Source organism: Theobroma cacao, chromosome 1, assembly GCF_053813885.1.
Source record: "Theobroma cacao isolate CCN51 chromosome 1, ASM5381388v1, whole genome shotgun sequence".
Taxonomy (NCBI): Eukaryota; Viridiplantae; Streptophyta; class Magnoliopsida; order Malvales; family Malvaceae; genus Theobroma; species Theobroma cacao.
In genome coordinates this window covers 9141016-9164498 of record NC_142639.1, presented here as the reverse complement: position 1 = coordinate 9164498, position 23483 = coordinate 9141016, and the positions used below count along the sequence as shown (strand labels likewise).

The 23483-nt window shown below is 35.8% G+C and overlaps 3 protein-coding genes and 1 pseudogene across 8 annotated transcripts; 2 read left to right on the top strand and 2 right to left on the bottom strand.

Annotated features, from left to right (window-relative positions):
* Window positions 1–98: 98 nt before the first annotated feature.
* On the bottom strand, window positions 99–5586 carry LOC18612069 (vesicle docking protein). 3 transcript variants are annotated; one of them, XM_007048653.3, is made up of 8 exons: window positions 5325–5586; window positions 5083–5146; window positions 4411–4554; window positions 3676–3825; window positions 2939–3448; window positions 905–2449; window positions 743–811; window positions 99–502 (listed from the first exon to the last, which is right to left on the bottom strand). In XM_007048653.3, the coding sequence occupies exons 2-8, from the start codon at window positions 5128–5130 to the stop codon at window positions 374–376; spliced, it is 2595 nt and encodes an 864-aa protein (XP_007048715.3). In that variant the 5' UTR covers window positions 5131–5146; window positions 5325–5586; the 3' UTR covers window positions 99–373. The 3 variants fall into 3 exon arrangements, with proteins under 3 accessions (XP_007048715.3, XP_017969706.2, XP_017969707.1); XM_018114217.2 differs by having other exon boundaries at window positions 5083–5586; XM_018114218.2 differs by lacking the exons at window positions 5083–5146; window positions 5325–5586 and having other exon boundaries at window positions 3676–3821; window positions 4411–4550.
* Window positions 5587–7363: 1777 nt separating this feature from the next.
* LOC18612067 (phospholipase A1-IIdelta-like) lies at window positions 7364–9085 on the top strand. Its single transcript, XM_088803105.1, has one exon. It carries the CDS (start codon window positions 7599–7601, stop codon window positions 8859–8861), a length of 1263 nt encoding a protein of 420 aa, XP_088659231.1. The 5' UTR covers window positions 7364–7598; the 3' UTR covers window positions 8862–9085.
* A 1671-nt stretch (window positions 9086–10756) lies between these two features.
* On the top strand, window positions 10757–12160 carry LOC18612066 (phospholipase A1-IIdelta pseudogene; annotated as a pseudogene).
* Window positions 12161–14914: 2754 nt separating this feature from the next.
* Window positions 14915–18982, bottom strand: MBF1A (multiprotein bridging factor 1A). Of its 4 annotated transcripts, none has more exons than XM_088802598.1 (5): window positions 18662–18982; window positions 17841–17924; window positions 15427–15509; window positions 15197–15327; window positions 14915–15032 (listed from the first exon to the last, which is right to left on the bottom strand). In XM_088802598.1, the coding sequence occupies exons 1-4, from the start codon at window positions 18801–18803 to the stop codon at window positions 15208–15210; spliced, it is 429 nt and encodes a 142-aa protein (XP_088658724.1). In that variant the 5' UTR covers window positions 18804–18982; the 3' UTR covers window positions 14915–15032; window positions 15197–15207. The 4 variants fall into 4 exon arrangements, with proteins under 4 accessions (XP_088658724.1, XP_088658721.1, XP_007048711.2 ...); XM_088802595.1 differs by having other exon boundaries at window positions 15022–15129; XM_007048649.3 differs by having other exon boundaries at window positions 15022–15116.
* Window positions 18983–23483: the final 4501 nt, after the last annotated feature.

Genomic DNA, 23483 nt, shown 5'->3' with positions numbered 1-23483 from the left:
AATGAGAATAGAATTGCCAATTTTAGATTAAAATGCACAGTAAGTCCTCCACCTTTTAACAAACCTTCATTTTAATCCCTAACCGAACCTTTCAACTGTTTCATTTTAATGCCCTTACCATTAAATAATTGCATTAAAATAATTAAAATGGTGCTGTCTGTCAACATGAACATATATGTGCAGCACTTGAAAGTCATTCTATTTTTCCAAATATGTGGAGGGTCAGTATTATCATTGATTATGGGTGAATCAAAAAATCAGAATCAACTGTGCAACATGATACATTATCTAACATCATTCAACTCTAGTTTTTAAGATTTAACCATGTCTTCTTTCTTTGCGGTTGGGAAGGGAATAGAATGTCAGCGACAAGTCAAATGTAGCTAGACTGCCCCAATAGCAAATCAAGCATGTCATCAGGAGTTAGAAGTGTAGTTCCACCAAGAATTAATTCAATATCAGGTCTTCCACTTTCTGATAATGCCTCTTGTGCTTCCCGTGCCTTGCACCAATACACAACATAAGAAGGTGTCAATTTTATCTGAGTCGGGAGAAAAAAAAAATGAAAAAATGCAGAGAATCATCCTGTTCCTGCCAGGCAAGATGTACAAACATGGGAATACTGATTTTTACCCAGAAAACCACATTCAGAAGCCTTTAAAAGTTTAAGCTATGGAAAGAATTCTTAAGGAAGAAGAAGGCAAAAGAAAAGGCAAAGCTAAAATATCAAAGAAATTCAGACCTCAACACCATTGATGCCTCCGACAACAAATACCAGAATGGCATTTTGGTCAGCAAGACTTGGTTTTGCCTGTAGTATTTTCGAAAGCAATGTCAAAGACGTCAGAACTACTATAAAATTACAACATGGGAAAGTTGAAAGATTTGTGGAAATTAAAGTCACCTGTCCAAGGCCAAATCTTCCAAACCCACTTTTAAACAGCCGCCCTACTGTAGAGGAATGGTACTCCAACCCTGGAACATCATACTTGCCCAAAATCTTTGTTAGAAGCTTATAAAGCAATCCTTTATTTGTGTAAGGATTGCTACTCAAATTGCTTTCAAAAGCCAATGGCCCTTCTCTCAAAGGCACATTTTTGCTCTTTAAACTAGATAACTTGTGAAGATGCTTGAAAAGGTTGTCCACTCTATCGCGCAACTCCAACTTAAGCTGCATGTCATCATATGCTTGCTCTTTACTATCATTATCTTCATCTTCATCTCCCCATTTACCCCACTGATCATCATCAAAATCATCAATGTCTAATTGATCAGTTGATGTCTCTTTGGTTTTATCTGCTTTAGTTTTATTTAAATTGGCCTCAAGTTCTTGTGTTATACCATGAAGAAACTTCAATCTAGCCACAGATGGGTTTTCAAGAATTGCATCAACAATAGCCTCTTTAAGAAAATGCTCCTCTTGCCAAGAAAAAGGGCCTCCAGATCCAGAAGTTGGGAAATTTTCGCCAGCCAATATATAACCAGTAATTGTGAGGAGTAAAGCATCTTGAAAAGAAAGTAGCCCTTGTGAGAGTTCCATTTTTCCACTCTTCTTGCCATCTGATCCAGCAAAAGCACTTTTATTGATAAGATCACCTATTTGAGCAACAAGACTCTGGCTTGTATCGCCAGCATTAACACTCAATATTTTCTCTGCACTGATAAATGCATCCCATCTGGCACTACATGATTCGTCAAGGGCATATAATGCAGCTGTTGCTAACTGAATAATTCCTCTGTTCCTTATTAAAGATGACTGGCTTTTAGCCAATGCTTTAATCATGGGTTGTAACTCTGATTTTGAAGCAAAACCAGGGCGAGTTCTCACGTTAATAGTGATATTTTCCTGACGTAGAGTTTCCTGAAGCCACTTCTTCACCAGGATAGCCCCATCTTTTGTTGTCCTATCCAGTATGGCTTCCAGATATGGTGTTCCACGGAAGTTTTCAGTGGAGACCAAGGATCCCTTTAGTAGCTCAGCAGGACACAACTTTTCATTACTAGTTTTCTCGCTGAAATTAATCAAATCTACCATTTGAGAAGCAGAGTTATAGGAATCCCACCCACACAGAAAAGCTTCAATGCAATCTGAAAGCCGAGAATCATCTATATTAGAATCTTCTTCGGTTATAATTTTCCCAATTGGTATCTGTACCTCAAGGGGGGCACGTTCTAGGCTAGAAGGACCAAGTTTAAGTTGGGCTTGTGAGCCTTTGATACTTGCAGAGGACGATGTTCTTTCCTTACGAGGCAAAGATGAAAACATACGATCTACAAGTGAATCCCCATGACAGCATGGAGTAAGAAGATCGAGGGTGCGATCAATAAGTAATAATCCTACCGTACGTTTTCGGCGTCCTACATCGTAAAGACTTGACATGTCTGTCAAAATCTTCCCAACAGTTTTTGACAAATCACCAAGGGAAAATATTTCCATTTTCAAGTCCATCTACATGTTTTTCAAAAGACATCATGGTCATGGTCCTATAAAGAGGCATGGCAAGCAGCAGTGTAACATAACAAATTGCAGGAGATAAAAGAAGAAGAAGAAACTATACGTATGGTAAAAAAGCTTTCTCTACTTTCTTTCTTGTTTCGAATCAATCAATATTAACCTTTGGTGTTAAACAGTACAAAGCAGTATTGTCAAGAGCACACATGAGCAACAGAATCAATGCTGAGAAATTAGTAGTTCTTAAATGTTTCATCTGTTTCACACCAAATAATTATCAATTTGCCCTAGGAAATAAAAATAATATGAACACATGGGTTTCACCATACAGCTTTCACAGATATCCGTACTTTGAGCATTTTCAACACTAAAATATGATTTAGAAAATACAAAAGCATCTTAAGAAAACCAGATGCAGGTCAAAAAGATGAGGAAAAAAAGATACAGCATATAACAGAAAAGGGTTTAAGCTTACAGAGAACTTACCTTGGCAGCCAAATGATACAGAAAATGTGCAGTAAGGGTTGCAGCTGGAGGAACCTCATCACCATCAGAAGGCAATCCGGTACTCAAGGAAGGCAACCCAGCACTAAGAGAATCCTCGTGTTCAGCTGATAAGCATGCTTCGGCAACTGATCCCTCAGAAGGTAAGACAAATACTCTAGGTGAAAAGGGACATAATATCATGGGGAAGTGATGGACAGAAACAATCAATCTCCGCCCCAAATCTACTCTTTTCCCTCTTGGATTATCCTTATATATATTTTTTCCAGTGGGACTAGCCTCATGGGAAGGAAACTCTTCTTCAGTGGAGGTGAATTGAGACCATCCTTCGTCTTCAAAGGTCAAATTCTCCTGTGTATTACTATCAACTGGCTGTCCAGACTTGGTCTCACATTTCTTAACAAGCTCCTCATAATCTTGGAGAAGCAAGGTTTCATACTCATGGTATGCATCAGGTCCAAGAGGTGAGTCAGGATATACTGAATGAGCTACCTACAATAGGGATGTTCAGTAAGATTCTACAGCAATGAACAGAAGAGATGAAGAGAAAACCATTGTGTCTGAAGTAAAGGCAAACTGAAGAATCTAAAATACATAAAAAGCATGGCACAGTATTCCATCAATCGCATGTTTGCAGAAGATGAAAACAGAAGAGACTACAAGCATCAATTAGATAACACCTAGTAGTTGAAAAGTAATGCACAAAAGGAATGAACTACCTCTGAGATAGATGTAAATATTGAACAACAATGAACCCCTCGATGCGTGCTCAGACAGCGTAAAACATAACGGTGAGCATCGCTTAACAAACGAGATGCCATAATTACAATTTTCCTCGCAGGGTCAAAACTTGCATTCCAGTCAACTGCCTAGAAGAACAAGTCATGTAGCAAATGAGAATAAACATGAATATAATACAAGGGAAGTCTTATAAGCATTTGCTAGCAAAACAAACAGGAGTTGACAATTTGGTGGATCATGAATAGGAATCTAGCTGCTGTATGTTGTTCCGTTCAGCCACCTTCTAACTCTTATCCTAGGTTTAGAGCAACATGGCCCAGCTCAAACAATAGAAAAATCAGGGTTTGCATAAATATATCTATAAAAATGTATTAATTAATGACTGGAAATATTATCTAGAGAAACATTAGCGATTTATCAAAAGCTAATGATCTGGTACATTTATGTTTAGAGATCTTTTACATGGCACAAATTTCTTGTCCACATTTTAACATCCTGAAATATATGATTCTCTAAAACAACCTTTGCTTTACCATATTTGACCGATTGAAAATCATAACATTCTTTACTTGTTAATGAAATGCAGGAGATTTTCTGCCTTCTTCTGTAATGGCATAGGGGAGGAAACCACTAAACTTATTTGCAAAGCAGATACAAGATTGTGCAAGAAGCGCTTAGAAAAGTTTGGGCTTCATATGTCACAGCTAGCTTACCGCATCAAGGGAACACATATTCTCCAAGCTGCAAACAGAACGTACTCCAAGATCCAGCAAGAAAGGAAATGCTCCCATAAGCTGGAAACTCTCCGTGCATCCAGCATCTAAGTAAATAATTGCACCTTCAATATGTTGTGATATCTAAACAAGAAAAAACAGAATGATCACAACAGAACTTAATTGAGAACACATTAAGACAATCAATTGTCCAGTTATACCAGATATATTCATCTTTAATATTACACCTAAAAAAGGATTTGATATTAACACCATAAGAAAAATAGGGGGAGGAGAAGATTCATTGTCAGATCATTCGTTGATATTAAAAATCAAAGATTTGCATAGCAAAGTATGCAAATGGATTTTATCGATGAGGTAGGTAAATGCCAACAAAAATCCAGCAGCAAAAGAACTTCCCGCTCTGTTGCCAAGTCGTGAACATTGCATTCAAAAACCATGACAGAGAACCATCAATTTGGGTTAACGTAGATAATTAAGTCTGAAAGTTATACCCATTGTAAAGTTTCAACCAAGCTACTGGTAGTTAAAAAAGTAACAATTCTGTTCATAAAAAAAACAAAATAGAATTGACAATACACAATCGATATCATTGGAGATGCTCAATTCAGTAATAAGAGGACGATTAAGACCATTAAAGAATGAACTTACTTGGCTAATGGAATCGAGGCAAGATTTGGTCACATCAATCAAAGCCATGGTTCAACACACCGATCTTTAACAAAAAAAAAATCCGTAAGATCAATCAGAATCTGAAATGGTTACAATTCAAGCTCCGTTTTCGAAATCCAAGCAAGGGATTTTGATTGAAATTAATGGGTCTTCGTGGAATTTGAATCCCGACCAACCAAAGAGGTGGAATTTTGGAACAGAATTTGACGGAAATCACTAACCCCGAATAGAATGTTCTAACTACAATGCTTGTCTTGTTAGTTCCTACATACTCCTCTGCTTAGCTCTCACTCTTTGCCTTCTTTTTCTCTGTTAATTTTCGTTAGGATTTTTCGTTTGCAACACAAAAGGAGAAAGCACAATTCTGTTTTCCGCTGAGTTTCTCGTGCGAGTCACGACTCAGAACTCAAAACGATTCGCAAGTCACGTGCGTACGAGTTTGAAGCCTTTCATAAATCTTTTGCGTTGTGTGTCCACCTCTTAAATTTTCAGGTAATTTAAGCCCTTCTTGCTTGCTTGCCATTTTTTATATGTTTATTTATAAAAATAGAAAGTGGGATAATTTCTCATTTGGCTTCGGTACAATAAAAATACTAAAAAAAATTCAATTGGCATCTGAATTTTTATTCAATCTATAATAAGAAAAATAGGATAATCTGAATTTTTGTTTAATTAATTTCTCTTACAATTCATTTTAGATGTTATCCGATATAGCATTTAGGTGGCGTTTGATATTGTATTGAAAATGTTTTTGTTGGAAACATAATTACTAGACATGTAATTACTGTAAATATGATTATTGAGAATTAATTTTATAGCATTTGATGTAACAGGTGAAAATGATGATCGCAAGAATTATGATGTTGAAAGGATTACATTATATGTTTTATTTGAAAATATTTTATTGAAAATGTAATACAAATTTATAAAATTATCTTTATATATGAAATATAAAGTTGAATAAACTCATATTTTATTCTTTTTAACTTTATTTTTTAAAATAATAAAAAAGTACAATATTTAAATATTAAAAAAATAAAATTACTAAAATATTATACATAATTATTAAAATAGGTGAATAACTAAGTATTTATTCTGGAAAACACATATTTATGGTCTAGAGTTAAAACTCAATTCAAGTTTTTCATTTAATGTGGCTTCTCAAGCCTAATCAAAACCAAAGATTTTTTTTTTGAAAGATAGGCAATTTATGTTGCATTGCCTTGAGAAAGAATGATGTTTGAAGGCATACACAAAGCTCGTAATTTTTTTTTGGCTCTTGAAAGGTCTCTGTGCTTCCTCCAGCTACCTCTGTGGCCAAGAAGTGTAGCATCTGTCCTCTGTATTGTAGGTCTTCAGTTGAGAGCATCTGCAACATAACTTCAAGGCGAGCATCTGCAAAATCTACAACAAGAACCTCTGCTCTCTCTCCTTTTTCTTTCTAACCCAGCAACATTCATTATTTAATTTATACATTCGACTTCTCAATTGCACATCTTTTCCATCAAGCTGGGGTGAAATGAGTTTGCCTATGAAAAAGTTTTAAGAACTTCAATGCGACTTTGCAGATTGATAATAAGACTCTGCAACTAGGCTTCCGAGCAGCCAGAGGAAGAAGAAGCGAAGCTTTTAAGTTTTAATAGAAATTCTTACTAATATTCGAAATAAATATTTCGTTTCAAAAAATATATTTATTAGATATATAAGTACAGCCGTTAACCAATTGTTAATATTTTCGTTAACCTGATAACATGATAATATTGAAATAATAATTTTAACGTTTATTAATGTTAAAAATTATTATTATATAATTTTTATTAATTTTAAAAAAATAAGAGAACACTTTTTAGGGTCCTTTTTTTATTTTTTTTTTAAAAATAACAATAATTTTTTAAATTAATGAAAAAATATTTTAATTATTTTATAATTTCTGTTAATGATGTTTAATTTTTTGATAACATATCTACTTAAAAAATTAATGAACTCATTTGAAATTTTAATTAAAACTTAAAAATATAAGATATTTTACCTTAAAAAAAAATCAACACTAGAGGTGAGGACAATTTGTCAAAAAAAAATTTTATAACTTTATCATTCAGGGAAAGTTACTTTCCCTTGGTGGAAGAAGGGAATAACATTCCTCGACTCTTTGCGATGACTTTACAACGAAGAAGACTTTTCCATATCTAAATTATTTAAATTGCAGGAAATGTAGCCAACTTACACCATACCAAACCTCCCCCTTATTGTATCTTTAATATAAAAAAAAGGGAACATAAGAGCAATGTTTGTAAAAAAAATAATGGGAAGGTTTTTAATTATTTGTGCGACTTGGCTAATTAATTAATTTTCCCAACGCTTTTGAAAACAATCATCTTTAGTGGTGGGCCCATGCCATATTGTCATCAGCATTTTGCTTTTTCATCTCGTAAAATTGTCCCTACCTTTCCCCTCACCGTTAAAACTTGAAGCCCGGTGATCTCTTAGTTGCTCTCATGGCCACAAATCAAGAACCAGAACCATCATGGCAACAACTCCTTGGAAGCAAAAACTGGGACTCTCTTCTTCATCCTATCAACCTCTCACTTCGCAAGCACATCCTCCGCTGTGGCGACTTCTGCCAGGCCACGTATGACGCCTTCAACAACGACCAAAACTCCAAGTTCTGCGGCACCAGCCGCTATGGCAAGCCCACTTTCTTCGACAAAGTCATGCTGGAATCTGCCTCCGATTACAGAGTGGAATCTTTTCTGTATGCCACTGCTCGGGTCAGTCTCCCTGAAGCGTTCTTGCTCCACTCCAAGTCCCGGGAGTCCTGGGACCGCGAATCAAACTGGATTGGCTACATCGCCACGACGTCCGATGAAAGGACAGAAGCTCTGGGTCGTCGCGAGATCTACGTAGTGTGGCGAGGAACTACGAGAGACTATGAGTGGGTTAATGTTCTTGGTGCAAAGCTTGAGTCTGCAAAACCCCTTTTGCGAGTCAACGAAAACACTAGTAGTACTAACAAGGAAAAAGATGATACAAGTAGCAGCAGTGATAGCGATGATGATAGTGAGAAGAAGCCTAAAGTGATGCTTGGTTGGCTGACGATTTACATTTCTGACGATCCCAAGTCACCTTTTACAAAAGTAAGTGCAAGGACACAGCTTTTGGGGAAGATTAAAGAGTTGAAAGAGAGATATAAAAATGAAAATCTAAGTATAGTGTTTACCGGGCATAGCTTGGGAGCTAGCTTATCGGTTATAAGTGCTTTCGATGTGGCTGAGAATGGTGTGGCCGATGATATTCCGGTGGCGGCTTTTGTTTTTGGTTGCCCACAGGTTGGAAATAAGGCTTTCGATGAGAGGATGAAAAAGTATCCAAATGTTAGTGTATTGCATATAAAGAACTCAATTGATCTCATTCCCCACTATCCTAGCCGGTTGTTGGGGTATGTTAATATGGGAACGGAGCTGGTAATTGATACAAGGAAGTCGCCAAGCCTGAAGGACTCGAAGAATCCCAGCGATTGGCATAATTTACAGGCTATGTTGCACATAGTAGCAGGGTGGAATGGAGAGGAAGGAGAGTTTAAGCTGAAAGTGAAGAGAAGTTTGGCCTTGGTGAATAAGTCTTGTGCGTTTCTGAAAGATGAGTGCTTGGTGCCAGAGTCATGGTGGGTGGAGAAGAACAAAGGGCTTGTGAGGAATGAAGATGGAGAGTGGGTCATGGCTCCACAAACTGATGAGGACATGCCTATCCCTGAAACCTGACTATTTGCTTAGATCACTGTCTTGCTGTGGGTCAATTTGCTGCGAAATCATGCCTATCCGTGTAGGTCAAATGCCTATCCCTCTAGCTTTTGTTTGTTTGTTTCTTTTTTTTAATTAATTTTAAATCATGGTCTTTAAGGAGATTATTTATGGGATAGCAATTGCTGCGAAAACATGAGAACAGTCGAAGTACGAAAAAAGCATATAAGAGCATTTGAGGAGCATGTATTTTCTCGCTTAATTAATGAGGTAAGTTTAAATTTTTTTGCTCTTTTTAAAATAAAAAAAGTTATAAACAATAACAAGTGTAAAGGTTGGAAAGTGCTATATTATTTTATATATAATTCATTGAACTTTGAAAATGTACATAAAATTAATAATTTTATATCATAAACCCTCCATGTATCTGTAGCTCTAGTTCTTGTGGTGTCCCTCGAGGACCTAACTAATTTCCATTTTATGTGAACTTTTATATACTACAAATTTTTGTCATTTTAAACTCATAGTATTTATACAAAAATTAGCTCAAAAGTTCAAAGAAAAAAAAAGTCTTGTCGATGCAGTATATGTCCGTGGGCTCCACAGAAGGAAAAATGCTAATGATTGATGACTGACTGAGTAAATGTTCCAGACAGATATGATGGCATTTACTGTATTTGGTTGTTTGTGCACCAAGACCAAGCGGGAGTAAGAGTTAAGCTCTGGTTCATTTCCAGAGTTGAAGCAGCAGCTATGGATGCAAAAGAAATATTGCAAGAGGCTTCATTAGAAATCTTAAATTCGCTCTTAACTTTAGCCACAAAGCCTTGACGGAGACCATCTCTGCTATAGCATGCCTTGTGGCGCCGGTTAAGAACTAGGAGAGTTAAACTAGCACCGTTGGCCCCAAATCATGCCTTTACCAAGCGAGCCTACAATACTGCGGCTAGAGTACTGCTAGTGTCAAATTTGACCTTTTTGACTCGCTTGTTGCCCAATTCAGTGGGGAGGGAATGGGGTTAGTCGGGATTCGTATTTAAAAACTTTAAAATTTTATAATATATTTTTATTATTTTTTAAGATTTTAGAATTTTAGTTTTACAATAATTTTTTTATTTGATGAGATACACAATAATTAGTCAACAATTAATTTTAATAAAAAATTAAAATAAAATCTATTATAATAAATTTATTTTCCAAATCTCGCTACCTCAAAGCCTACTATCGGTTCACCTCTTGTTCGTCTTCCAAGTGTGAAATCTGACTCCGCCATTGGCCCAATAGCTAACCATGTTGAAAGACAAAGAAGAAAACGAAAGGGCCAGGGGAGAAAACAACAACTAAAACTGCACTGCACCCCTAAGTCCAATAGTCACGCACATAGAGACGGACAGAAGTACCTGTGTTGAATCCATAGATATGATCGGTGTTGAGCCTGATTTGGTAACCAGAAACCCAACAGAAAATTTTACAAGAATAAAACAGTTAAAAATCAATTAAAAATGGTCTGAACAAGTAAGATGAACATCAATGTATTACGGTGTAAAAAGGGGAATATAATTTTCCTGTGTTTTGCGTAAGTTTTTCATTGATTTGAAACTATTTTTCCCTTCTAAATTTTAGAAAACGATCAATTTAACTTTAGAAGTCATTTTTCACAATTATCAAACTGAGTTTAAAGTAAATCTGAATTCAAAGTAATCTAGGAATCCAAGCATTTGGCCGGCCTTAAGAGGGAGTTGTGTACTTGTGGTAGAGATAGAGTGGATCAGAGAGTTTGGATAAGCAATCACATTCTCCGCATGCTCTAATAATAAAGGCAAAACAGACAATTTCTTTCAACATCTAAGCCAATAAAATCTTATGGATGGAATCACAAGACTGTAATGACCATCCACTATTTATCCTACCATTAAGCACCAATGTTTCTCATTACTAGACTACGCTCTTAATCTTGGTCCTTGATACGGATTCCTCCATGGCGACCACCGCCCAAGAGCCATCTTGGGAGGAACTCATTGGAAGCAACGACTGGGAATCTCTTCTTGATCCTCTCAATCTCTCTCTGCGCAAACTCCTCCTCCGCTGTGGCGACTTCTGCCAAGCCACCTACGATTCTTTCGTCAACGACCAAAACTCAAAGTATTGCGGCACCAGCCGCTATGGCAAGTCCACTTTATTCGAGAAGGTCATGCTTGACTCGGCTTCTGATTATGTAATAACTAATTTTCTTTATGCCACTGCTCGCGTCAGCGTCCCTGAATCCTTGCTTCTCCACTCTCACTCCCGGGAGTCTTGGGACCGCGAGTCCAACTGGATTGGCTACATCGCCGTCACTTCAGATGAAAGAAGCAAAGCTTTTGGCCGACGTCAGATCTACGTTGTGTGGCGCGGGACTACCAGAGACTACGAGTGGGTTAACGTTTTTAAAGGAAAGCCTGAGTCTGCGGAATGCTTGTTGAATGACAAGTTTGGAGATAGTGAACAGAACAAACAAGGTAAAAGTAGCAATGATGAAAGCCAGCAGACCCCTAATGTAATGTTTGGGTGGCTTACGCTTTACACCTCCGACGACCCAAAATCACCATTCACAAAACTAAGCGCAAGGAAGCAACTTTTGGGTAAGATTATGAAGTTGAGAGAGCAATATAAAGATGAAAATCCAACTATAGTTTTTACGGGCCATAGTTTGGGGGCTAGTTTAGCAGTTTTAAGTGCTTTTGATACGGTGGAGAATTGTATCCACGATATTCCGGTGACAGCTTTCGTGTTCGGTTGCCCACAAGTCGGAGACAAGGCTTTCAATGAGAGGCTGAAAAGGCATCTAAATCTGAAGATTTTGCACACGAAGAACACCATTGATGTAATCCCTCGCTATCCGGGCGAGTTACTGGGGTACGTCAATACAGGAACCGAGCTGATTATTGACACAAGGAAATCACCGAGCTTGAAGGACTCGAAGAACAACGGTGACTGGCATAATTTGCAGGCTATGTTGCATATAGTGGCGGGGTGGAACGGTGAAGATGGAGAGTTCGAGCTGAAAGTGAAGAGGAGTTTGGCTTTGGTGAACAAGTCTTGTGCGTTTCTGAAAGATGAGTTGCTGGTGCCAGGGTCCTGGTGGGTAGAGAAGAACAAAGGACTCATCAAAACTGAAGATGGAGAGTGGATAATGGCTTCCAGCGATGAGGATTTGCTTGTCCCCGAAATTTAACTCTTACTTAGTACCGCAATTCCTGTTCCGGGGGAGATTTCTTTCGTCCATGTATGTGTCAAATGGCATGTAAGATGTTGAGCTCTACAAAGTAGCCTTTCTGGTTTCCTTTTGTATGGAGGAAATTTTAAATTCGATCAAGTTATGATCATAACAAATGGTTGAGGAAGATAAAAGGTGGTCTCACCTTAATTATTCAACTCAATTATTCTAAATTGAAAATATTAAAGGAAAGAAAGTAAGAGAGTTGTGAGTTTAAGTGTTATGTCTTCGTAAAAATTAGGTTGATCCCGTGCGTTACGTCCAGATCAAATAAAATGTTTACGAAAAAATATATTAATAAATGTTGTCGAAGGTTTGAGTGCTAAGTTAAAAAACATTTCATACATGCTGATAATTAATCCCATTTAGTCTTTGAACAAAATTAAGATTACTATCTGTAAGTATGCATTTGTAGATATCTGTAATGGTAGAGACAGTTGATACATGCACTAAGCCGTGCTCAACTCTTGTAATCGTCTACAAAGAAGAATATGTGAATCTGCAGAAAAAACTAAGCAAACATCTGTGGATGATAGATAAAGCAATTAAAATTATAGTGCATAAATGTAATCTGAAGATTACGTACTCAACAACTCCGTCGCAACAAAAAATTTTCGCATTTATTTAAGAAATGCTTAATTGTTTGACAATATAAAAAATGAATGGCATATTCTCATTTTATCAATAAATAAAATAAGATAATTTAGGTAATAAACGATCAAAAAAATTCATTTGCATAAGATATTCTCATAACATCTTACCAAAAAGGACAAAGGAAAAATACATGAATTTACAATTATGATACATTTATTGAACACAACAAACGAAGATAGTATTAGTGTCAACACTTTTGTTTGATATTAATAATTAATGACATATCAATTTATTAATAATGTCCTATTTATTTAATAATTTAGTTCCTTATGTACTATAAATATTATTCACGTCTAATCGAGGGCCATTCCCAACAGCATGCATCCCGCTATTAGTAGGAAATTAAAGGGAGAATTCTAGAGAAACAGAACAAATTAAAGGGATTTATATAATCTTTTAATATAAACGCATGAACCGCCAAACTCAAGACCAGAAAAATTGAATCATCCTTAAAGCAAAATAGCAGCAACAAGTTAACTTTCCCTTAATTAGTATTAAGCGCAATCATCATCAACAGTAGCACGACTTGAATCAGAGAAAAAAAATTAACACATTTATGCTTTTTTAAATAATTGCCTTAATTTTATCATTTATGCTTGTTTTCGGTATTATCATATATCAATCTCTTGAATGATGTAAGATGTGAATTTCCATTTACTGATCATGTGCTCAATAAAATATTAAATATTTTGTGAAAGTCCACATGGCATCCAACAGTTGGTCGTTATTAGATAAGATTTTTATAATCTGGATTAAAAAAATCCATTTTATTGTTTTTATTAGTGTTGAAAACGATGTTGATAGTTCCATATGACAGACACATGACAAAATAACATTGGTCAAATGCCATGTAAATTAGTTGAGTAATTAACATGCATGGTATATGATTTGAAAGTGCGTGGTGCTAGTTGCACATTTTTTTTATTTTCAAATTTGTACATTTTTTAAATACCAAATATGTATGATAACTATCTAATATTTATTTAAGATTGAATGATGTGATATATTTAACAGTAAATGTCACAATTAACTATATCATTAATTATTTTTCTAGTATATGAATTTCTTTTTGAAGTTAGTAATTTCTGTAAAGAAATAAAAATAAAAAGAAAATATTTTAAAATGAAATAATAGTAAACACTAAAATACCTGATTACCTTGACTTTTTTTAATTTAAAAGTTATTATAAAATTATTATGAAAAATATTAACTTTTAAAATTAAAGTCAAACTGTTTGATAAATTTATTTTTATAACTGCTTTTTTATAAATAAGTTGTTTGACAAAACAACTTATTATATGCTATAATTTTAATTAAAATTACCTATTTACTGGGTCTTTGATTTTTTTTTTTAATACTCTTTGTAGAGAGAGGTAGAAAAGAGAGATCGAGATTTGTGTAAGGGAGAGGAGAGAGATCTCTTAAGAGAGGAGATATTTTATAAGAGAGTGATATTAGGATTATTTTTAATAGATAAAGACATTTTAAGAACAAAAAGAAAAATTCTCTTAAAAAATTGACGTATTTTAAAAAAAAGAGAAAAGAAAACTTCTTTCTGAAGCTTTAAAACTCTTTTTTAAAATTTTATTCTTGAAAAAAAATTTTAAAAACTTCTCAAAATTCTATTTAACTTGACTTTTACATTTAAAATAAATAAATAAGCTGAAAAAAAAAAAAACAGAACCAAACAAGCATTTAATTATAACAAGAAAATTTTGTTGTTACATTTTCTTAATCACAACAAGAATCTAATAATAAAACAATGTTATATAACAGTTAGAAATACAAGAATAAAAAAAAAAGAAATTTTATATTTTTTTCATTGTTAAAAATTAATAAACTAATAGTTTGTATTAATTTATATTTTTTACTTTTATTCGAATTAATATTGAAGTTATAATAGTTTTGATTTCGAATCTGAACTTAGATTTGAATCGAGCGAATTGGAGTTATTGAATTTTTCTTATCAAATAAAATTAAACTGTTATTTTCGATTACCAGAACATGCATTGTTTAGCAACAGGCAATAGCTAATTCCCATCAGAGATAGACCCTGCTCAAACCAGCAGTCCTCATTCCCCACATGCGAAATATTCAAATATCGATTGGACCAACAGATTGATCAACAGTTTAAACCTACAAACTGCATCATTTACCAATGATCTGCAAATAAAAGTCCATATATAACAATTTATTACGGTGAGACTATAATACCATGCATCAAGCTGATCATTAGTCATACTCTCACAAGTGAAGTTGGAGGCAGGAATGTAACGCAACAACTGCAAATTATGCAAATATCATTATTAGTTCCGCAGGTCGTTATACCACTCCGGCAATGGACTTACATGGACATCAAGTGGTTCCTACACAAAATTACTAAACCACCTCGTAAGTTTATAAAGTAGGGTGCAACATCACACACAACACATTTACTTTTTATTACCAAGGCTAAGTTCATTTCTTCCCACGAAGTTTGGTCCCGAGAGCCCTCTCCAGCTTGGAAATTATCTGTTGATTTGGAATAGCTTTCCCAGATTCATATTCCTGAATAACTTGTGGCTTTTCATTGATCATCTACCAAGTTCAAAAAGATAAACAAAATTACTCATTACTGGAGGTCAACAAACACATATTCGAGGGGAACAAAGAGGAAAGGGAGGGTAAGATAGTCACTTGAGCAAGTTGAGCCTGGGTCATCTTCTTATCCATCCGAGCTTGCATTATATTTTTCTTCAGATCGGAGGAGACTCGGTCATCTGCAATCAATGTCATATAACATGTAAGCATAAACACAAATAAGAGTAAAAAAGTTACACTTCTAACCAAGCGGTTTCAAAAGTTACTTCAACACCAACCGTGCCAATATTTTTGTCCATGCCCATTTCCCTAACCACACTTGTGCTAACATTTATCCGCTCAACCAATCCATTAATTAAATGGGTACTGAATAGGCACACTGAATGGTCCATCCACAACAAGGTTACAAATGGGCACCCATGGATAATGGGCAACTTATTTGGATTTCCTTTTTGTTCTTTTTCTTTCTTTTTTTCTTTCTTTCTTGAGATAAATATCAAATTTGCCACCACACTTCGAACCGATATTTAAAGTTGTCACTATACTTTCATTTGGTTCAATTCACTAATTTATGATCAAATTTGAACTAAATAGAAGTTCAGTGAGTGAATTTAACCAAATAAAAAGAATAAAAGTACAGTATGACATTGAATAATAGCATAAAGTACAGTGGCAATTTACCCTTATTTCCATTCCTCTTTCCTCTTACATCAACCCCTTTCATCTAAAATGCAAGCCTAAAACCACCAAATTTGGCCCTTGTGCTCCTGACTAGCTAGACCAAGTTAAAATCAGGTCCCATAGCTCCAGGCCAATGCTAGCAGGATTCCAACCTAACCTTCACACTCCAGGCCAATGAAGGATGGAACCAATTGTGGCCCCATTACATGAGACATCATCATTGCAAATGTCTCGCCAATGACATTTGTTAACAGAAATAAAGGAACAAGCAAAAGAGAAGAAAGAAAAAAATGAAGGAACAAAAACAAGAAAATTCCATCCCTTAAAGACAACAAATCCATGGGATTTGATATCTCAATAACAACTGATTATACATTCAATGGATTACAGAAATAGTAACACATATGTAATTGATTACAGAAATCAGTCTTGCTCGTTTTTTAGCAAAGTTACTAAAAATTGTTATGATTTCAAACTCATATTTTGTTCACTTTTAGTTTCAAAGTTAACAATATATTTCATAAAATTTGATAGGCAGGTTGGACACAGCCTATATGATTAGGTAATGGCTGGGCTTACAAATACAAATTAAAAAGGCCAGAAAGAGCAAATGGGTAATATTTCTTAACCAATTTATGAACTGGCTGAACCTGCCTATCCCATACCCGTGGTTAACACCCTATGCATTGCTTTTTAATTACCTAAGGCTAATGACACATAGAGCAAATTACCAGACTACCATTATAAGTATTTTAAAGGTTCAATTTAATCTTAATCTAAGCAAAAGAATGGTAGAAATGTATTTGCAGCCATATATCAACCTAACGAATTTACCTATATAGTTTCGTAACTTGATTTTTATTTTAACAATTGCCATTCTGCTAATAGAAGTTCTAAAAGTATAACCCCTGTAAAGTACCCAAAAAACCACAAGGTGTAAACTAAAACGTTAGAAAATGTAATGTACGAAGTTATTTTCTCAAAAATGACGAGTTTTATGTGTAATTTGCTCAAAAATATTACACACTGCAAGCACCCAAAGAAAGGGTGAAAAGGGCAAAAAAATTGACAAAATCATTCCAACAAATTTTATCAGCAAAACAAGCAAACGAAGTACAGATTTTAAGCCATATGGCCCATATCTTGCTTAAGCAAAAGAAATATGCCAAAAGCAAAGCAGAAACATGCACAATATAGCAGTGTCTAGTTGATAATGAAAGCATGACAACCAAATAAGTGTCTCATGTAAAGAGAATATTGATTAAATTAGATTAAGAGGATGTAAAAGATTTCACATGACCAAAGCATGCCTTGCCCATTGTCAGCAAAGTATAGAACATACAATATCATTGACGAGTAACAAGTAAAATACATCATTTTCACTTTAATATCAATGAAACGGGGAACAGATAGAGAAAACAAAAACCCCAATATCAAACTAAAAGTGGGCACAAGATATTTGTAACAATTACACCCGTTTGCTAGACATGGGGGGAAAAAACAAACGAACCTATTTTCTTTCCTTGTAAGAAGGCATCACTCACAGTATTCTATTTTTCTTTCGCATTATCAAATTTAATGGGGATTTTAATCTTTCTATTCATCTATTAACAAATGTCTAAAACATCGTCCTATGTAATACACCGAAGCAAACATTTCAAATACCAACTGCAAATTGCTACAGCATGATTAAGAAAAATCATGAAGGTAATTTAGCAGTTATGAGCTCAATGTTGCTGAAGAAAATCAAGACCCACAGTCCATGACAAGAATTCAGTAAATTTTAAACTATAAAGTATTGGGAAGTACAAAAGGTACAATGAACTCACGAGCAAGGTTCTCTGTCTCATCATCCAACTTCCTTGTGTTTAAAGTGGTGCTGCTAGAGGCAGCTTTATTTGTCCCAGCAGTAGCTGCAACAAAGGAAGATATAATTAAGTAACTATTAGAAAGTTTCAGCGTTTAAAAGACCATTACTATACAAGGCAAAGATATAAAAGATGTGAAGAGCAACTGACCAGGCAATAAACAAGGCAACAATATAATAAACATCCTAGAAGCCCATTTTGAGGGAAAAGAACAGAAAAAATTAGGATAGAACAGATTTAAGGTGAATTCAAAATCCTCTTGAATTCTAAGAATTAGAAAAGAAATAAGGAAATAAAAGAGTTAGCATATTTGAAAAATGATGTGCATCAAATCGATAACAGGTAAGGCAATAAAAGGAGAAGCAGAGAATGTAATTGTCTGCTTTCGTGTAATCCAACTCTCAAATCTTCATAATTTCTTCTGGCGTTTTTCTTTTAACAAATTGATTGGAAAGAAAATCCCAACAAAACTATTGGTACAAGTCTTCATAATTTTAAATATTCAATCTTATAACTTGCAGTATTATCATTTGTTTCTCGTTATGTATCTTCCTTTTCTCATCTTTCCAGTCAATCCAAACAGGCTACTAGAAAATTTAACAATACAACTTAGTACAATATCTTATCCAAATTCACTATTACATAATAATTTGCTTTAAAATATTAGAATTTAACACAAAAGACAGATATATCGAGAGGCTTATAAAAAAACAGATATATCCAAGGGAGGATCAAAGTCATGCAAATATATATTTATCTATTTTGTAACAGGAGAAGAAAACCTTTTTTAACGGTTTCGACCTCAGCGCCGGCTCGTCGAGCGGCGTTGACGGCTTTCTCGTCACGCTTGGCAGCGGCGTTGGGAGCCTTCTTGCGGATCACCACGGGTTCCCAGTCCTGCGAGATTGGTCCGACTCCTGACATTTGTGATTTGCTTCTTTCTTTGGAATTAGCCTATTAGGGTTTATGGAAAATTTGATATTAGCTTGGGGTTCACGCTGTATCGACCAGTGTGGCAACACACTGCGGTTTATGTTTATGTTTATCAATCAATCAAGATAGAGGAGCAGCCCTTCCTGATTTTGTTTGTCGAATTTATCGGGTCAAGAGCTCGGCTCGAAGTATAACTAGTTAAATTTTCGGACTGGATTAATTGGGCTTTCAACTCACTTGGGCCAGATCACAAGTTTTATTGAACCGAGACTTATTTATATTATGCGAATGCGTTGTTGTTGTCATAATAAATGTATGTTTAACTCGGTTTTTTTTTAATTTATTTATTTTTTTATTATAAAAAACGAAAATTTTTATTAATTTCTAAACATTCTTGGGAAACATACTCCCAACAAGTCACTGAACATCATAGAGTTAATTTTCGGAGGTGGAACATCATAAAAAATAAAGCTATTATCTAAACTAAAGCCTATGTTGGCCATACCATCAGCTACCATATTTCGTTCTCGATAAATATGAGAAATCTTTACCTCCCAGTTAAGCTGCAGTAAACTGTGAATAGCGTTTAGTAGATCAGAATTTGCACATGGATGTGATACATTGGTGTTGATTGCCTGAACCACGATTTTGTTGTCCACCTGCAGCCATATCTTACGAAATCCTTTATCCCTTGCTATACGAAGGCTGTGTAAGACTCCTCATAAATCGACCATATAGGAAGAACACCTCCCCAACTTTGCAGCAAAGCCACCTAACCAAAAACCATTGTAATCACGTAAAACACCACCTGCAGCAGCCAGACCAGTAGTACGACGTAGTGCACCATCAGAGTTCACTGCCACCCAACCTTGCGGAGGGTTCTACCATCTTACTAGTCTTTCTCTTTTATAGCCATTCGGATTACTACATGTGCAAGGAATTGTGACAGCATGAAATGATGCAGTAGCTAAGCCTTTTAACATCGATAACTTCCTATCCATGGGGACTAACTTGCCTTCAAAAATTTTTACATTCCTCCACTTCCAAATATACCAACAAGTATATCCAAATAGAATCGCCCAGGGAATACCATCAACACGAACATTATAATTCTTTAGATTAGTTAGTAGCCAATCTGACAGTAATAAATCAAAGAAACTTCCATGGTTCATTCGTAACCCCAAATTCAACCATACCTCTTTTGAGTGTGGATAGTCTTTTAAGAGATGCAAGACAGATTCTTCAGATAATGAGCATAAAGCACAAGTAGACAAAGACGACAAATTTCTTCTACTGCGTTCAAGGTTTGTCAGTAACTTACCATGGAGACATTGCACTAGGAAAATACGTATCCGTTGGGGGCCATCCCATTTCCACGCCGTAGCCCAATTCCTGCTTTGTTGACCTATGTAGTTTAGAAAATCATTCCGCAACACCTCATATGTTGATGCTGCAGTAAACATCCCTGAATCTGATGGAGCCTAGTACGGTGTATCCGGCTTGAAACATAAAGATGGGAGAAGAATCATCAGGATCTTATTCACTAGATCACTAGGTAAGCAGTCCGCTAACTTCCCTCGATCCCACTCACCATTATTTGATAAGAACTTCCGAGCACAACAATTCTGGCTTAACTCAATATTAGGAACATGGCCCTACTCGAAGAGAGGGGTGTCTTCCACCCAAATGTCCTTCCAAAAATAGGTTGAAAGACCATCGCCTAGGACTTAACGTAAATTGTTATTGAAAGCACTCCACAGTTTACTCAGTGAATTCCAAGTATGAGATGCTCCGTGACAATAGATTGAGCTCTGCCGTCGATCAATATTGAAGTTATACTTTTCACTAAGAATGCTAACCCAAAGGGTATTGGGTCGAGTCACTAGCTGCCATAACAGTTTCATCAAGAAGGCATTGTTCATCACTTGTAACCTTTTTATTCCCAACCCTCATTCCTCTTTCGGTCTACATATTTGATTCCATCTAATCAAATGAATGCGTTTATGATCAGCATCTCCACCCCAAAGAAAATTACGACAGTAACGTTCAATTCGTTTGCAACATTCCAAAGGAACCGACACTGTTTGCATTACATAATATAGAATAGTAGATAGTACTGATTTAACTAACGTAAGTCTACCCGCAAAGGACAATGATGAGGCTTTCCAACCACTCAATTTACTTATTACTTTATCCTCTAAAAACTTAAGGATATAATTCCTTTCCTACCTTGAAATAGTGGTACACCTAGGTAGGTGCCTAAGTTCATAGAATAAGAGAAGCCTGATATGTTTATAAGATCCTCAATACACTCCCTAGAAACATTCGCGGAACAGTAGAAGGAAGATTTTTGAACATTTACCTTCTCCCCTAAGCACGCACAAAAATCTCCCAATACTCCGTTAATAATCTCCATTTGATCAACTGAAGCTTCAGCAAATAAGATGAGGTCATCAGCGAAAAAAAGAAGAGAAATAAGAGGGTAGTGACGTCCTAATTTAATTGGTTTCCACAGCCCCTGCACCACTGCAATATTAATGGCATGTGATAGTCTTTCAATACATAAAACAAACAGATATGGGGAGAGTGGGTCACCTTGTCTCACACCTCGATATGGTGAAAAGGATTCCGATGGCATACCATTCCACAAGATCTAGCATTCAGATCATTTCCAACTTTGAATCAACACATCAATAATTTGCCCAGGTATATGTGCCTCAAGTAGTGTGTCATGTATGAATTCCCAACGGAGTCTATCGTAAGCCTTTTCCAAATCAATTTTTACCATCATCCACCCCACCTTACCTTTCTTCCTTTTAAAGGAATGCATAACTTCTTGAGTCACTATCACATTATCTATGATTGCTCGCTCCAAGATGAAGCTTGATTGGGTTTCTGCTACAAGTGTATGCATATAAGGTTTCAATTTGTTAGTTATTACTTTCATTAATACCTTGAAGATGATGGTAATAAACTGATAAATCTGTATTGGGAGATATATTCTTGAGATGCTAATTTTGGTATTAGGACAATGAGAGATTTACATAGCTCATTTCCTATCTTACTGCTTGTGAATACTGTCTGAACGTACTTGACCACACTCGAGCCCACCACCTTCCACTGATTCTGGAAAAACAAAGCATGTATCCCATCGATACCAGGGGTTTTCATCGGTTTCATGGCAAATAAGGCCTCTTGAACTTCCTTGGCATAAATCGGCGCTAACAATCTATCATAACCTATTCTGTTCAGAATAGGGAATCTACCTTTAATGGGGTATGCTCGTAATGTTTCCATATCCTTGGAATACAACTTTCGAAAGAACTCAACAGCATGTAGTCTAACATCTTCCTGGCCTTCTATCCATGTGCTATCCGTATTCCGTAGTTGCAGGATCTTTGCCTTGTTTATTCTTTTAACTGCCTAGAGGTGGAAATACCTGTTATTTTTGTCCCCCAAGGTAAGCGAGTCTGCCTTGGATTTTTGCAACCAAAAAACCTCTTCCTGTTGAGTAATTAATTCATATTCTTTACGTAACTTCACTTCTAGCTCTTGTAGGTGTCTCGATTGCTGAGTTTCTAATTCCTTTTCAATACCACCTAGCCTTGCTAGAATCCGTTTTTTTCGACTGAAAATATTGCCAAAAACCTCTTTGTTCCATACACGAGCACTATCAGAAAACTTTTTCAAAGCACCCTGAATATCGAAGGAAAAGTCTCAATTTTGTTTAACAAAATTACTAAACTTTGAGTAAGAAAGCCATGCAGCTTGGAACTGAAATCTCTAACTTTGATCTGCAACCCCTCTCGCTTCTAATGATAATAATAATGGTCTATGATCATATTTAATTCGAGGAATATGTTGAACAGTTGCTTCATGAAATTTTAGCCTCCAGTCAGTGTTACATATTGCCCAATCAATCCTTTCAAAAACCAACCATTTCTTCCATGTGTATTTCAGGCCCTTAAAGCCAAGATCAATTAAACTATACGCATTAATAAACCTCTGAAAAAATAAACAAGGTCTGCTGCCTTGTGATGAACCACCAGCTTTATCACGAGCATAAAGAAAGGCATTAAAGTCCCCAGATAATAGCCACGAACCAGAGACGTGTTTTGCAAAGGAAGATAATTCTTCCCATAACGCTCTTCCAAACTTGTGATCTGGATGTCCGTACATTGCTGTTAATATCCAACATCCGCCAAGCCCATCGCGGACATTTAGATGGATACATTGATCGTGGTTATGAATTACTGAGATCTGCAAGTGTTCCATCCATAGACCCATATGCCACCTGAAAATCCAGTTGCTTCAACCCTATGTGATCTGTCAAATTTTATAGAACGTATTACCTTGTCTACGGTGATGCCGCTGACCCTTGGCTCCAATAAGACCATGATTGAGAAATGATGCATCCTCTGTAAATCATTAGCAAAGTGAGGAAATCCTCTATCCCCAGCCCCTTGACAATTCTACACAAGTATTTTCAAATCCATAAGAAGAAAGGATATCAAGAATGAGAGGTTTGAGTAGCCTCCTTACTAACCTCAGTCTCCATGCTCATTTGACATTCATCATCAGCTATCACACCATCTCCAACTCTAAACTTCCTCTCCATCGAAGTAATGCTCGGTTGAATAATTTTCTCCTTTAATAAGGAAAGAGAGGGTG